At 58.5% G+C, this 14,932-nt stretch overlaps 8 protein-coding genes across 8 annotated transcripts; 3 read left to right on the top strand and 5 right to left on the bottom strand.

Moving 5' to 3' along the window:
* Nucleotides 1–300: 300 nt before the first annotated feature.
* On the top strand, nt 301–1,756 carry SPSK_03334 (protein phosphatase methylesterase 1; the record flags this gene model as incomplete). The annotated part of the gene is made up of 2 exons (XM_016730172.1): nt 301–1,528; nt 1,590–1,756. The coding sequence occupies 2 exons, from the start codon at nt 301–303 to the stop codon at nt 1,754–1,756; spliced, it is 1,395 nt and encodes a 464-aa protein (XP_016585238.1).
* Nucleotides 1,757–2,079: 323 nt separating this feature from the next.
* On the bottom strand, nt 2,080–3,507 carry SPSK_03345 (tRNA-dihydrouridine synthase 2; the record flags this gene model as incomplete). Its single annotated transcript, XM_016730183.1, has 1 exon — nt 2,080–3,507. One exon carries the CDS (start codon nt 3,505–3,507, stop codon nt 2,080–2,082), a length of 1,428 nt encoding a protein of 475 aa, XP_016585237.1.
* Nucleotides 3,508–4,026: 519 nt separating this feature from the next.
* Nucleotides 4,027–5,640, top strand: SPSK_03279 (AP endonuclease 1; the record flags this gene model as incomplete). The annotated part of the gene is made up of 1 exon (XM_016730118.1): nt 4,027–5,640. The coding sequence occupies one exon, from the start codon at nt 4,027–4,029 to the stop codon at nt 5,638–5,640; it is 1,614 nt and encodes a 537-aa protein (XP_016585236.1).
* A 233-nt stretch (nt 5,641–5,873) lies between these two features.
* SPSK_10505 (checkpoint serine/threonineeeee-protein kinase) lies at nt 5,874–10,316 on the bottom strand (the record flags this gene model as incomplete). Its single annotated transcript, XM_016736893.1, has 3 exons — nt 5,874–8,443; nt 8,513–8,870; nt 9,084–10,316. The coding sequence occupies 3 exons, from the start codon at nt 10,314–10,316 to the stop codon at nt 5,874–5,876; spliced, it is 4,161 nt and encodes a 1,386-aa protein (XP_016585235.1).
* Nucleotides 10,317–10,717: 401 nt separating this feature from the next.
* On the bottom strand, nt 10,718–12,301 carry SPSK_03292 (enolase; the record flags this gene model as incomplete). The annotated part of the gene is made up of 4 exons (XM_016730130.1): nt 10,718–11,564; nt 11,649–11,740; nt 11,828–12,081; nt 12,178–12,301. 4 exons carry the CDS (start codon nt 12,299–12,301, stop codon nt 10,718–10,720), a joined length of 1,317 nt encoding a protein of 438 aa, XP_016585234.1.
* Nucleotides 12,302–13,123: 822 nt separating this feature from the next.
* On the bottom strand, nt 13,124–13,342 carry SPSK_10548 (uncharacterized protein; the record flags this gene model as incomplete). The annotated part of the gene is made up of 1 exon (XM_016736920.1): nt 13,124–13,342. The coding sequence occupies one exon, from the start codon at nt 13,340–13,342 to the stop codon at nt 13,124–13,126; it is 219 nt and encodes a 72-aa protein (XP_016585233.1).
* A 76-nt stretch (nt 13,343–13,418) lies between these two features.
* Nucleotides 13,419–13,919, top strand: SPSK_03678 (uncharacterized protein; the record flags this gene model as incomplete). Its single annotated transcript, XM_016730513.1, has 2 exons — nt 13,419–13,589; nt 13,671–13,919. 2 exons carry the CDS (start codon nt 13,419–13,421, stop codon nt 13,917–13,919), a joined length of 420 nt encoding a protein of 139 aa, XP_016585232.1.
* A 723-nt stretch (nt 13,920–14,642) lies between these two features.
* On the bottom strand, nt 14,643–14,861 carry SPSK_10547 (uncharacterized protein; the record flags this gene model as incomplete). Its single annotated transcript, XM_016736919.1, has 1 exon — nt 14,643–14,861. The coding sequence occupies one exon, from the start codon at nt 14,859–14,861 to the stop codon at nt 14,643–14,645; it is 219 nt and encodes a 72-aa protein (XP_016585231.1).
* Between the last annotated feature and the right edge of the window lie 71 nt (nt 14,862–14,932).

The raw sequence follows: 14,932 nt of genomic DNA, 5'->3' as shown, positions 1-14,932 counted from the left end.
CCACTTACAAACAACACAATAACCAAAGTCGCACATCAGTGTGCAGCAAGCACAGTTCTTGTGACACCATAGATACGCCTGCTGATGATCTTGCTCGCGACAGGGCCAGACGAAAATACAGGACATTGTGACTGAGACTGTGCCGCTCCGCCACCGCCCACCCTGGCGTTCCCTGCGGCGAGCTCTCCGCCGACTCTGGCCACAGCTCCGGGGCCTCCAATATCTCCATCTTCATCATCGTCTGCGCCCTCGTCCTCGTCGCAGCTGCCTCCACCACCGACAGCGGTCACCGTTCACGCTATGAGCGAGCTGCAGCGCCGTTGGGCACGGGCCAAGATGGACGCCCATGTCGGCAACAGCAGCGGCGGGCGCCTTGACGAAGAGGACGAGGAGGCGAGTGGTGGCGGGGTTGGTGCTGCGGACGGACGTGCATCCTTTGACGATGACTCGGCCTCGTCGGCGTCGTCCGCATCGTCGACCGGCACCGTCGTGCCGTCGGCCAGCCAGCATCTTTTTGTGCGGCCACAGGGCGGTCTCTCGCGTGGCCGCGGCGGCAGCACAGGCAGCAGCAGTGGTGGCCGGACGCTCGAGCCCATCGCCTGGACGGCCTTTTTCGAGCGCGAGCTGTTCCTCGAGGCCGACGACGGCAGCGGCATCGTGCACCACGCCTACGTGACCTCGCCCACGGGCGGCGGCCCTCTGTTTGTCATGCACCACGGCGCGGGCTCGTCAGGCCTCTCGTTTGCTGTCGTCGGCGCCGAACTTCGCAAGCGGCTGCCCGCCGCGGGCATTCTGTCGCTTGACGCACGCGACCACGGCCTGACCAAAGCCCCGGGCGACCTGGGCACCGACTTGAGCCTCGCCACCCTCAGCAGCGACTTGCTGGCCGTCATCCGCCTTGCCCAGGCGCAGATGCACTGGCCCGAGGCCCCGCCCTTGGTGCTCGTGGGCCACTCGCTGGGCGGTGCCGTTGTCACCGACCTGGCGTATTCCGGCCGCCTGAGCACGACGCCCACCTCGTCGCCGCTGCTGGGGTTTGCCGTGCTGGACGTTGTCGAGGGCTCGGCCATGGACGCGCTGCAGAGCATGCAGACGTACTTGGGCACGCGGCCGCCCGGGTTCCCGACGCTGGAGAACGGCATCGAGTGGCACATCCGGTCACGAACGGTCCGCAACGCCACATCCGCGCGGACGAGTGTTCCGGCGCTGTTGGTCGACGACAGTAGCGGCGGCCAGGCGGGTGGTTCAGATGGAGACGGCCACGAGGACAGGACCGAATCAGGCGCCACCAGCACATCTATATCCGAGGACAGTGCACAACCACCGTCATCGGCGTCTACGACCGACGGCTCTGACGCGAAACGCCGGAGATGGCGATGGCGGACGGACTTGGGGGCGACACAGCCGTTCTGGGAGGGCTGGTTTGTCGGGCTCAGCAAGAAGTTTTTGGGCGCGCGCGGCGGCAAGTTGTTGCTGCTGGCCGGCACAGACCGTCTCGACACCGAGCTGACCATTGGCCAAATGCAGGGTGTGTATTGCCCCGTCCACGATGCACCTGCTACCATTACGTTGCGTGCTAACCTGCCCAGGAAAATATGCTCTGCAAGTCTTCCCCGAGGCGGGCCACTTTATCCACGAGGACTTGCCCGAGAAAACGGCACTTACCCTCGTCGATTTTTACCACCGCAACAACCGCGGCGCGCTGGTTCTGCCGCCCAAAGTCTCGGAGCTGCTGGCACAGGGCAAAAAGGTATAGCCTAGAGACAACGGTGTGTTCGGTTTGACAAAATAGAGCTCGAACAGGTACAGGGATACAAAAGAGCTGCACGAGACAATTTGTTCCTGTAAACAGCAATTGAAAAAGCCTTGGATATCGTGAAATATGTAACGTAACGGCAATGGTGAGCTGGGACGTCTTGCCCGAGCGCTCTTCACCCGCCTTTTTCTCTGCCAGTTCCCATGTAAATGCTGCAAGACAAAGTAGAGCCAAAAGACACAAAGCCATAAAACACAAAGCATAAAAATCAAACAAAATTCATAATAATAATAAAACCCAAAAGGTCGCCTGCTGCCACTGCTCTAAGCTGCAATCGCGGCAGCTTTTTGTGGCAGGGCTTCGGTCGTCGCTACAGCCGCAGTTGCCGCTGCTGCCGATGCTGCTGGGCCGCGCTCCGAGAGGTTGCGCTTGTGCTGCTGGTCCGAGGACCGTGCCTCGGCCATGTTGCCGCCCGCTGCGGCTGCGGACGCGTTGGCGTTGGCGTTGGCACCCTGCAGCCGGCGGGCCTCGTTCGCCTCGGCCTTGCGCTGCCGCTTTTGGCGCTCCAGCTCCTCCTTGGCTTTCCGCAGCGACACCGGGTCGATCTCGAGCGCCTCGTCGACCTCGCGCGCCTTGTCCATCAGGTGCGCGTACCCCAGCGCCGCGCACACATCCGCGTAGCTGTGCCCGCGGAACATGCCCACGGCCTCGGCGTGCCGCCCGGGCACCAGCTGCGCCAGCAGATACTTGGTGTTGCCAAACTTGTTGCCGACATCGATGGCGTGCCGCAGGTACGACTCCACCACCTCGCTCCACTCGGCCCGGCCGCCGTCGGCCTTGCTGCGGAAGCAGCTCGAGTTCTTTTCCGCGGCCGTCGCAATCATAGCGCCGTCCACGCCGTACTCGGCCATCAACTCCAGCGCCTGGTCGCGCGACGTCACGTCGCCGTTCATGAGACACGCCACGCCCGCTTCGTGGCAGACAGCGCGGATCATGGGCAGCTGGTCGCGGATGGCACGCTCGCGCGGCCGCATCGGCGTCGTGCGGCAGTGCACCGTCAGGCCGATGATGCCAGTGCACACGAGCCGCCGGACGAGGGCTTCGGTGGCCTTGGGGTCTTTGAGAATGCGGATCTTGACGCTGATGCCGATGCCGAACTCGGGCACAATGTTGGCAACGAGCGCCTCGAGAATCGCAACCAGCTTATCCGGCGTCTTGAGCAGCGCCGCGCCCATGCCGCCATCGGTTGAGAAGGACTTGGGGCAGCCCGCGTTGACGTCGATGCCCGCCACGTCCGCGGCCACAATCCGTGCGGCCTCGACGGCCCGCTCGGGTTTGCAGGTGCCCATCTGATAGATGAGTTTTGAGCCCTCGCGCTCAGGGTGCATGCGGAAGATGATGGAGGGCTTGACGTTCTCGCCGCTGTTGGACGGCAGCCGCGACCACTCGATGCAGCCGGTGCGTTCGTTGACGCGGCGAGTCGTGCCGATCATGGACTGGTCGATCGTTTCAGGGCCTGCGTGGGAACAGTGGTTAGCAGGACGCTGCCATGTATGTTGAATCTCGCCTTGCACATCGTCTTGTATCCCGTCCCGCATTAACTCACCCCATACGAGGTCGGCCCCGTACTGCAGCGCCAGCAGCCGTGACGGCAGCTCGCCGGAGCGCACCATCGGCGCAAGGACGAGTTTGTTGCGGTAGTCCACCCCGCGCGGGGGGATGGGAACATGTGGGACGGCCTCGGAGGTCATTATGGCACGAAAAAGGCGTCTAAACATATCATCGAGAGAGTTTGTCGTGAAGGGGAGGTTGAAATGAGTGGCCGTCGAAAGACAGAGGCGAAAGTCGAGAAAGACGGGAGAACGGGCTTTTTTCAACTGTGACTAAACATTTGGACCGGTTCTCGAATTTCCCGTTTTGGCGGCCATCCTTATCGCTTATCGGAGGAGGGAGGCGAACTCTGATTATTAGGAAGGAACGAGCAGACCTCGACTAAAGTGGTCACATGACCGCGCGACCGCGACGCGGCTGGCTGCCCTGGGCGTCCCGTATGTCCACTCATCCACAGTAATTACCCTGTTAGTGATGTTGATGCAGTGAACTTCAGCCTCAAACTTGAGGTGGACGATGAAGCACAACAACCCCCTGAATGAATATTATACGCACGTTTTGAATTTCACAGCGCACAAACGTGTTCACAAACTCACACACTGGCCCTTTACTCTCGCACATTGTTGACCGCGTTCCGGCCGTGGTTGACGCCGGCAGCCATGTCCCTTCCCCTTCGCCAGTCTCCTCGAAAGGCCAAGACTGCGTCGACAGGCGCTGCTGCTGCGTGGAACACGCTTCTGTCAGGCGGCAGAAAGAAGCAGACCATAAGCACAACGACTGTAGTGGCAGCGGACACGCAACCATCAAACATGAAGTCAGGGAGCCGGGGCAGACCACCAAAGTCGGCGGCAGTCGCCGTGACCGAGATGACCACTGAGACAGAAAACACGACCAAGACGACCAAGACGGCAAAGATGACGACGACGCGCATTAAGGAAGAGGAGGTGTCGCCGGACAAGGCCTCAAAGGTATCCAAGACGGCATCCGCCGTCAAGTCGGCCGCATTAAAGCTCGCCACCAAGGCCAGTACGGCATCACTGAAGCGCAAGGCCAAGGACGAGCCGGAGGATGAGGACGACAGGCACGGACTCGAGGTCAAGGCTGCGATCAAGACTGAGGAAGACGTCTCGATGAGGACAAATGTTGAGGACGTCAAGGGGGCGACGGCTGCCAAAACATCCAAGGCCACGAAACGGGCCAAGACCGCCGACGATGCGCCACTGGCCGAGAGGACCGACGTGGCCACACTCAAAAAGGCCATGTACATTGGAGCCCACATCAGCAGCGCCGGCGGCGTCCAGAATGCCGTGCCCAACTCCGTGCACGTCGGCGGCAACGCGTTTGCCCTCTTCCTCAAGTCGCAGCGCAAGTGGCAGAACCCGGCCCTGGCCGACGACACACGCGACGCGTTCCATGCCGCCTGCGCTGCGCACGGCTACGACGCCGCACGCCACTGCCTGCCCCACGGCTCGTACCTCGTCAACCTTGCCCAGCCCGACCCGGCCAAGGCCGACCAGGCGTACACCAACTTTGTCGACGACCTGCGCCGCTGCGACGCCTTGGGCATCCGCCTGTACAACTTCCACCCGGGCGCCGCTGTGGCCGGCAGCGGCACGCGCGAGGCGGCGCTGGGACGCATTGCCGCGGCGCTCAACCGCGCCCACGCCGACACAGCGCCCTCCAAGGTGGTGACCGTCATTGAGAACATGGCCGGTGGCGGCACGACGGTGGGCGACCGGTTCGAGGACTTGGCCGCGATTATTGCACAGATCGACGACAAGACGCGCGTTGGCGTCTGCATCGATACGTGCCACGCGTTTGCGGCGGGCTACGACCTGCGCACGCCGGATGCGTTTGACAAAGTGGTGGCGGACTTTGACCGCATCGTGGGCCTCCAGTACCTGCGCGCATTCCACGTCAACGACAGCAAGGCGCCCCTGGCCAGCCGGCGTGACTTGCATGCCAACATTGGCACCGGGTTCTTGGGCTTGCGCGCCTTCCACAGCCTCGTCAACAACGATGCCTTTGCCGGCCTCCCCATGGTGCTGGAGACGCCCATTGACCGCGTGGGCGCCAATGGCAAGGAGTTTGAGGACCACCAGGTCTGGGCCGACGAAATCAAGCTGCTGGAAAGCCTGATTGGCATGGACGCGGACACCGATGGGTTCAGGGCGAAGGAAGAGGCACTGCAGACTGAGGGCGCCAAGGAGCGTAAGCGCGTCCAGGAGCAGGTCGACAAGAAGTCGGTTAAAGACGCCAAGAAAAAGAAGTGAATGTCTTCGATGTTGAGGTTTTGTGTTGTGGCCTTTTGAATTTGACGTTCGTGGGTATTGTATCAGAGGATTCCAGCAGGAATAGGAATCGGAAAGTCCAATGAATAATTCGTGTATTTTGTAACCAAATCTCGGGTATGTATGCCAAAAATGCAAATAAACAAAAAAGTGCCAAACTCGTGCCTCATAAAACGATAAAACAATAAGCAATAGACACCAGAAACCAACCTCCACTACTTCCTTGTCCGTGCCCAGTGCTCGACCTTGATCATCAGGCTCTTCAGCCCAACACCGCGCTCGCTGTTGGCCGCCAACCACGTCTCCATGCGCTCGCGGACCTGACGCATCGACCGGAGCACTGGCATCTTGCCGCCCTCCTCGGCCGCAGCAAAGCCTGCCGGGTTGAGCAGCAACTCAAAGGCCTCCGTCCAGATGTCGGTTTGCCAGTAGCGCTTGAGCGTCTCGCGGATGCGGTAGCGCTTGACGGGGCCACGCTCTAGCAATGCGGCCCCCGGTCCGCCTGCACCCAGCGCGGCGTCAGCTGGGAACGCAGCGCTCATGCCTTGGTCGCACCGCACCGTCTCCATGTACTTGCCGAACAGAAGGCAGTGCAGTGTACCCGCCAGGCCATGGTAGTCAATCTGCCACGTCCAGGGGCGACCCTCCCGCATCTCAGCGCAATCTTGGGCCGTCGTCTTCCAGTCGGCTACAAATTTGACGTCCGCCGGGAACGCGCGCATATCAATGGCTCGGCCAAAGTCGATCAGCGTCATGCCACGTGCAGCCCAGCCGCCCGTGCCGTCAGCTTGCCACTGGCTCGACAACTGCTCGCTGCCGTCCACGATGCGGCTGTTGCTGGAACTGGAGCTGGTGCTACTGCCAAGGGATGGCGTACTGAGGGGATCCTCCAGCCGCAGCAGGCAGTTGTCGGCTTTGATGTCTCCGTGCAGAATGTTCTTGCTATGAAGTGACTCAACTGTACGGAAGAGCTCAATGGCAAAGAACATTGCCAGAGTCTCGTCCATCACACCAGAAGACTCGCCGCGGAACAGGTTGACAACGTCCAGCAGAGTGCCGTGCGGGTAGAATGGGAGAAACAAAAATGTTTCGTCTCGGTATAAATGGCATTCAAGAGCGGGCGCTAAAGACGCTGTCGCACGGTGCTGCGGCCCGAGCCGTGTGTGGGCAAGCCGCATCATGTGAAATTCCCACGTTGTCGGCGGTGTCTCCATTTTGAGTGCCTCATGCGCGTACCGACGGGAGTGTGCGCTAGCAAAGGCGCCGCGTCCCATTTGTGCTACAGCCTGCTGCTCACCATCGTTGGCATTCTTCACGCCGTCGGGATCCATGTTCTCCACCAAGTACACAGGCGCAAAAGCACCAGCGCCGATCTCGCGGCGAACTGTGTACTTCGACGGGCAGTCGGCAAATTGAATCACCACCGGGACACCGGCACCGCTAGACCGATCCGACCCACTGCCGCTACCACCGCTTACACCACTGCCACCCGACTTGTATTTGCCCGAAACGGCCTTGGCGTATCGCCGGACTTCAGCGCCCTTGTCGCACTTCTCGTCACGATGGTCGTAGAATCCACTATACGAGCCGAGTGGCGGTTGAATGTTGGCCAGAATCTCTGCTCGGATGCCCTCGTCGACGGGGTTGCATTGGGTCTCTTTGATGATCGGTCCCTTGGCAGGAACGGTGCGGGAAGCTGCTGCACTGTCCACCACTGGGGCGACGGCGACCTTTTGGAAGACTGGCTGGGCGAGTTTTAAGGGCGGAGGCTGGGGCAGGTCGTCGTCGTCGTCGACAATGTCGATAAGTGGACTGCTCAAAGGCTCAGGCGGAATGATCCCGCTGCTGGTCTTCTCCTCTTCACCCTCCTCATCGACCTCGACATCTTCATCGTCGTCGTCTTCCTCTACTTCGTCGTCTTCTTCGTTCGGGCTTGATAGGTGAAGAGACCGTCTGCCCATAGCCTTGCTCGGCGTCTTCGCATGCAAAGCCCGCTTATTGTCCTCCGAATCGAATTCGAGCGACGACTCCGTCCGTTCCGTAATGGGCGTCATGAACGGCAAACGATTGTTGGCCACCTCGGCTGGATCCCTATAGGGCCGTGTGGGTGCAACATAGTCTTCCGGCGGGATAGGGATAAATACAGTCCTAGTCCGTGGCGGCTCCGGTACTACTACCTTATCTTCAGCAGCTGGGCGGAGCGGCGAAGAGGGCAAAGATGGAACAGCATTTTCGTCGTTCGCGTCGCCACCGACAGGGTGTGAGAAACCGCGGATAGGAAGAGGGCTAAATTCCTCGTCAGGCTCGTCCCTGTCACTGCTGTTGCCGACGTCATCGGTGTCGCCGGCCGTCGTGGTGGACGGAGTCTGGTCTGCGGTGGTCGTATCTTGAAGGCTGGAGATGTCCTTGGGTACCGCAAAGTCAGACCAACCGCTCACATTTCCTGCCTCGTCGCCGTCGACAGCACTTGCATCCACATCCGCGCTGTCCGCCTTCTCGTTATCACCCTCGTCGTCGTTCTCTCCATCACCCGCATCGCTCATTGACGTGTGCCTAGCCGTGCCCGTGCTCTCTGCACCGCTCGTATAATCGCCGTCCGTTTCGTAATCATCGTCGGAAGACCGGTTTTCGTCCACTTCCTCAATCCCTTGCTTTTTAGGCTGGTTGAATATTTCGTAAATGTCGTCTGTTGCCGCTCTTGTGTGCATCGTCATTGTTGGCTCGGATGTGGCAGAGCTCTTCTTCTTCATACGAGGCTTCGAGGGGGAGTCCAAGTTTGCTTTGACTACATATGGTGTGGTTAGTTTGACACAAATGCCATGGTATCTCCAAAGGAATCCATAAGGAATCTTACTGATCTGTGTCACGTTTGCCTCCACCACCTTCTTTTTCCTTGGCCGGTTATTCTGGTCGTGGTTCTTGATCATCGCACCGTTCTCGTCAAGCCGGACGACATCTCGATGAACGACAAGCTTCGTCGCAACTGTGTCCGCCAACACATCCATCTGGCGATGACCGACTGGCGAGAAAAGAAGATCCTGGTCTTCTTTTGCAGGGGCAACTTCATCCCACGATCGATGCTGCAAGCCGCGATTGGCCGCCCAAATCTCCTCAAAGCTGAGCTCCGTCCCGGGCTCTTCTGGCGTTGGATAGACGGCGCGCAAATCGACAAAGACGCGCTCTTTCTTCCCGCTCGCCGGGTTTACTGTTACCTGGTATTGCGAAGGATGAATAGTAATGTGTGATTTGGCTAATGACTAAAATGATACATTTTGCGCCAGAGAAGACACATTGACAAATGCCCCCGAAGGCATTTGCCAGCCCCAAAGCGCCAACAAATTAGTCCTATATTGATCAACAAAATGTTTAAAAGAAAGAGAGCAGCAACAGGGCCAAAAAGAGAGCAAGTGGGCTCAGGGACTTACCGCGTCCTTAAACACCGCCATCTTTGATTTTGGCTTTTTGCCGCCTGCACTCAGCGTCTCGCCGGCCCACGGCTTTGCTGCCACCACGTTCTCCTTCTTGCGCTCGGCCAGCGACCCAATGCTCTCCCAACCTTTGGTCGTAGCACCCGATACCCCGAGGGCTGGGGCTGCTGCGGACGCATTGGCGTCGGAGAAAATGGCCATCTTTGGCTTGGAACCGCGTGCAGCCTGGCTGCTCGCTTGCTGTTGCCTCTGCTGCTCCTGCAGACGTTGTGCTGCTTGCGGATCGTTCAACGCGGCGACGGCGCTGGCGAACGGGTCGACCTTGGCAGCCAGAACCGGACGCACTGTCGGCAGGGCCGGAGATGGTGGTGCGTCGGGGTTGAGGGACTCCGGTGCCTGGGTCGCGCGGCGCTGCTCAAACTCTTGGTATTTGCGCATCAAGCGCGCCTGCGGCCGTGCATTGCGCTCGATTCCCAGCCGGTAAACCTCGTCGGCCTGGGCCCAGCGTGTGGCTCCCTCGAGCCAGGCGGCGTACTCTTCGTAAAACAGGGCGAGGTTCTCGCCAATGTTGTGCCGCGACAGGTAGACGTAGGTCTCGTGAGGGGCGTCGGAGAAGAAGTGGATGTAGTGCAGCCAGAGACGCAGGTACCGCGGGTCATTTCGGTACTGGGCGGCACCAACAAAGGCCTTGGTGGCACGCTCGAGCAGGAGGTGCAGCTGGGATTGCGGAGTTGCTTGGGCAGACGGGTAGGCGTCCAGAGTCCAGCGAACGTAGCGGTCGTACGCGTCCAGGGGGTCGTCAGACTCGGCGGCAACGGCCAGCTCAGCCTCAAAATCGGCACGGATCGTGTCGTGCAGTGTCTTCGTGTCGCCCGGGTTTGGTGTCGGCGTCAAGATCGGGGCCAGTTTGTCGCCCTGGACGCCCACAGACTGCGGGGAGTAGAGCTCGGCCAGCTTTCGGGCTGACCGGCCGCCAGGAAGAGACTGGATGTTCTCCTTCTGGCTCTCAATAACATCGAAGTTAATCAGTTCGTCGGAGGCAGCCATGATCGTGGTGGTGTCGGTTGCCAGTGGTTCGTGACGAAAGTGATGCAAAAGAGTGAAAAGGGTGGATTGGGAAGAAAGGTCAATGAAACGCGCCTCCAGCCAGTAATCTAAGACGCGCCTACCGTGTGTGTAGGCTGCTGCTTTGGGAAAGGGCGAAGGAATTGGGCCGTCTCTGACTAGCATTTCTGTCGTGTCGGTTGTCGAAATTGTGGGGTTGTATTTATTAGTAAATAAACCCGGTTAGTTGCTGTGACAACAACCCCGCTACAGACGCCACAGGCGCCACAGCCTGCTGAGACAACCCCTGTTTAATTCTCATCACACACCGATTCGTACGGAAATACATTCTCACTCACGCACGTCGTGAAGACGACCTTCGCTGAGTTTGTTCCCTAAATTTGCAAATTTATTTGTGGTATCTACGGTATGAGTCACCGGACCCCATCATGTTCCGTTGGCCGTTTTCACCGGCCTTCTTCCGTTTCTACTCTCACATGCCCAAATCATGTTGTTGAAGCGCCTACGGCGCCTCTGTCGTTCGCTTCCATTCACGTCATCCCCGACAGGTCGTTGTGACGAGCGGTTTAGATGTTCACCGAGGTGCGGAAGTTCTTGCCGGCGTAGACGGCGTTCTCGCCGAGCTCCTCCTCGATGCGCAGCAGCTGGTTCAGCTTGGCCAGGCGCTCCGAGCGGGCCGGGGCACCAGTCTTGATCTCGCCAGAGCGGATACCGACGACAATGTCAGCAATGGTGACATCCTCAGTCTCACCAGAGCGGTGAGACACCATGACGCCCCAGCCATCGGCGTAGGAGTCCTTGGCGGCCTGGATTGACTCGGTCAGGGTACCGATCTGGTTGACCTTCAGCAGCAGGGCGTTGCAAGCCTTGAGCTCAATGGCCTTCTTGATGCGCAGGGGGTTGGTGACCGTCAGATCGTCACCAACGATCTGGATGTTCTGGGTCTTGTAGAAGTAGCTCCAGGCCTCCCAGTCATCCTCGGCGAAGGGGTCCTCAATGCTGACAATGGGGTACTTCTTGCTGAGGTCGGAGTAGATCTGGGCCAGCTGCTCGTAGGTGATCCACTTGGTAGGGTCGCTCTCGGGGTTCTTGAAGTCCAGATCGTACTTCTTGACATCCTCCTTGTAGAACTCGCTGGAGGCAACGTCCATGGCGATGTTCATGCGGCCAGTGTAGCCGGCCTTCTCGATGGCCTCGGCGATCAGCTCAAGAGCCTCGTCGGCAGTCTGGATATCAGGGGCAACGCCACCCTCGTCGCCGACGTTGCCGGCAGACTGGCCGTACTTCTTCTTGGCCAGGCTCTTCAGCTGCTGGTACACCTCAGCACCCCAGCGCAGGGCCTCGGAGAAAGAGGGGGCGTCGCTGGGAACGATCATGAACTCCTGGAAAGCCAGGCGGCCACCGGCGTGGGAACTGGGAAACTCGTCAGCGTGTGTTTCTTACTCTCAAGTCATTCCCGCACGTCAAATCGCCTTCGGGAAGCCAGTGTAAACATACCCGCCGTTGAGGACGTTCATGAAGGGAACGGGCAGGACATAGGGCTTCTTGGTGCCGGCCAGGTCGGAGACGTGGGCGTACAGAGGGACACCCTAGGAAGAGAGGCGGAAATGTTAGTATCCAATTGGTCTGTGTGATGTTCGAGCTTCTTTCCCGTCGTCCGGTCGAATTGAACCTACCTTCTCGGCAGCGCCAGCCTTGGCAATGGCCAGGGACACGCCCAGGATGGCGTTGGCGCCCAGCTTGGTCTTGTTGGGGGTACCATCAAGGTCAATCAGGAACTTGTCGACCTTGGACTGGTCCTTGACGTCGACGGCCTCCTTGATGATGGCGGGACCAATGATCTCGTTGACGTTCTTGACAGCGGTCAGGACACCCTTGCCACCCCATTTCTCCTTGTCGCCATCGCGGAGCTCGCAAGCCTCGTGTTGGCCTGTTGCAGAACACACAAGTCAGCCAGCTGCGCTTCTGTGCACTCGAAACACGTCGAGTTCAAAAGATATTGGGGGGTAGGTGACGCGTAACGTACCAGTGGAGGCACCCGAGGGGACAATGGCGCGGTGCAGGCCAGTCTCGGTGACAACGTCGACCTCAACGGTCGGGTTGCCGCGCGAGTCGTAGACGTAGCGCGCGTGGATCTTGGTGATGGCCATTTTGAAGCTTTGGTGGGGTCGAATGCTGTTGAGGAAGCTAGCTCGGAAGTCGGGTCAGATAAAACCTGCGAGTTGGTGATGCTGGTCAGTGGCTTGTAAGAAGGAAGAAGAGAGACGAAACAAAAACAAAACAGGAGCGAGAAGGAAGGTATAAGAGGGAGGCTAACAGGCAATCTTGACGACAACGAGAAATTTGTAATAGTCGCAGTGAGTCAAAAAGGCCGAAAGCGAAAGTCGGAGAATTGGCAGGAAAATATTGCAGGAGCTATTTATGGGGAAGTGCAGAGTGACGATATAACAGAACGGGATAATGCCTCATGGAAGGAAAACAGATCACAAGATTCGAAGGAATTAAGGCGTTGTGGAGGGGCAACGATGGAGGGGATCCAATGAACAATGTGGGTTTGACAGCAGACGATGCGCGAGGAAAAAAAGACACACACCTCGATATGGGGGGAGGCTGCGTGATTATGTTTGCGGGATGTGAAGCTCGCTTTTTTGCTCGCTCTCTCTAGGGTGGGAAGCTCCTTCTTTCTTACCTTTGTTTGGTTCGGACGGGACGAATTGGCCTTAAAACGTAAAGGTGGCAGGAACGTGGGTGCTATGATGGGGACGAAGATGTCTAGACAGGAAAGAAAGGAAGGGACAGGAGCCTTTTAAGGACAGATACAGAAGGAACAGTCCATTGGTATGTACGTTGGTCTGGACGTCCGTTTGTTTTGTTGGGCGCCCCGGTTTGGAGGGGCAGGTAGGTACGCTGTGCGCAACGGCCGTCATTCGTTCCTGCCTTTTCTTGTCCTTTTTTGGAGGGGCACTGTGGTGTTAGTGCATCACTGGTGGGGTGTTACTGTTGGCCCAGGCGTGAGCAATGAGCAGATGGGGCCGGACAGTAAGACAGTGCGAATTGCGTTCTTCGTTCTGCGGGTTTCTGAGCGCAGCTCTGCAAGGACGGGAAGGAAGAACCGTGCACAGAAGACGCGGTGCTCGGTGCAGCTGGCCGGAGTGCCGCTGCGGCTGGCCGTTGCTGTCCTGCCAAGGCATTGTTCTGTTTCGAAGCCCATGCATGTCTCTCACCGTCGCTCATTCCCAATCAGCTGCTAACATCGTGACATTCGCCATGGCTTCTGGCGGAGCTCCTCCGGCTACTCCCTCGCTGTTTATAGAGCGGTACCGAGCTCGGCTTGAGCTCCAGAGCTCCAGGGCGCTCTCTTCTCTTTTCCGGAAGCCGTCCCGGACCCTGATCTTGCGAAATGGCGAAAGGTGGCCGCATCGCCGTTATGTTTTCGTGGTAAGCTCGTTCCTGGCTTGGGTGGTGTTGGCTGCAATGTTAGTGTGGTACCCCATAAAGGGTTTACTATACACGTGTAAGTCTGTACCCCGTTATCTAAGGAAGAAATCGGCGTTGCTTGATCTTGAGAGTAGAGCTAGCACACCTGTGATTGGTCAATTGCACTCATACTTTGCCGATGTCGACAATGCGTTGCTGCACCTGGCCAATTCTCCCGCGTTCGATCTCGGCTACGACGACAAAGACAGCTGCCCGGACGGTTATTGGGCTTTAGCATGTGCACGAGATTGTTCGATCGACTGGGGTCGTGAGGATACCCCTCACGCGTAAGGCAGTACTTGACGTATTTCGGCGGATCGACCCTAGGCTGCATCCTCCGCGTCGTCCTAACCTTATTTCACAAGGGCAATGCAGTTGCAATGGGTCCGTGGCTGCGGCGTTGGGGGGGTTCATGCTCGCGATGGTATTCCCATGATTCGATATCTCACAAAATCGCGAGAAGGGTCGTGCAAGTGCCCTAACGATGTCACGTGCAGCTCAGTGAACGAAATTTCTTCGTACCTGGAGAGGACAGGCACAATAAAAACACTCCGCCTTCCTAAAGCGGAAGGCGGGCAGAGATTTCGACGTAAAAACCCGACCCTGAGTGACGAATACGACGGAAAGGTGGGAGCCATTCTTTATGGAGATCGAATAAATGCTCCCCCCCATTAGTAGCCATGAATTGTGCAAAATAGGAAAGAGCGACCTGTGCGGAGTGCATATTTAAGGCAAGACGTAAGACCCGCTGGGCTCATAGCCGTAAGATTCAGAGAACCGACGGCTTGGGACGGCAATTGCAGAGATGATAGGCAGGTGTGAGGGCGTATGGTATGGGCGGGTCTGCCCAGTGGTCTGTGCACCAGAGCATGGTAGCGGTACGCCGTATGTCGTACAATGTCGGCAGCTTTCCAAGTTCGTTTTTTCTTGCACGAGTTAGACATCGACCAGTTCGTTTCACCACGAGCTGCCTTTTCAAGGAAGGGACAGCCCCCGTCCACTTTCGCTTGTCCCTCACAGGTGCGCCTTCCGCTTCTTTTTACTGGGGCCATTCGTTCCTTCATCGCATCGGCTACCTGCCCCTTCCTCCCCGCCTCCTTCCTGCCTGTTCGGTATGTCTTCTCCATTGGCAGCACTGGTCTGCCGGGCCACCAAATCACCGTTCTCGTCTGCTTTATTAAGAGCAACCGTCCCCCGCTCTAAACTCTCGGCACGCGTCTCTTCTGCCTGCATTACCCCGCTGGCGTCACAATATACGACAACATCTCGCTCTCTGTAAGTTGCATCACAGATGTGTCTCGCTC

This window comes from Sporothrix schenckii (genome assembly GCF_000961545.1).
Source record: "Sporothrix schenckii 1099-18 chromosome Unknown Cont47, whole genome shotgun sequence".
NCBI lineage: Eukaryota > Fungi > Ascomycota > Sordariomycetes > Ophiostomatales > Ophiostomataceae > Sporothrix > Sporothrix schenckii.
This window is presented reverse-complemented; position numbering and strand designations above follow the sequence as displayed.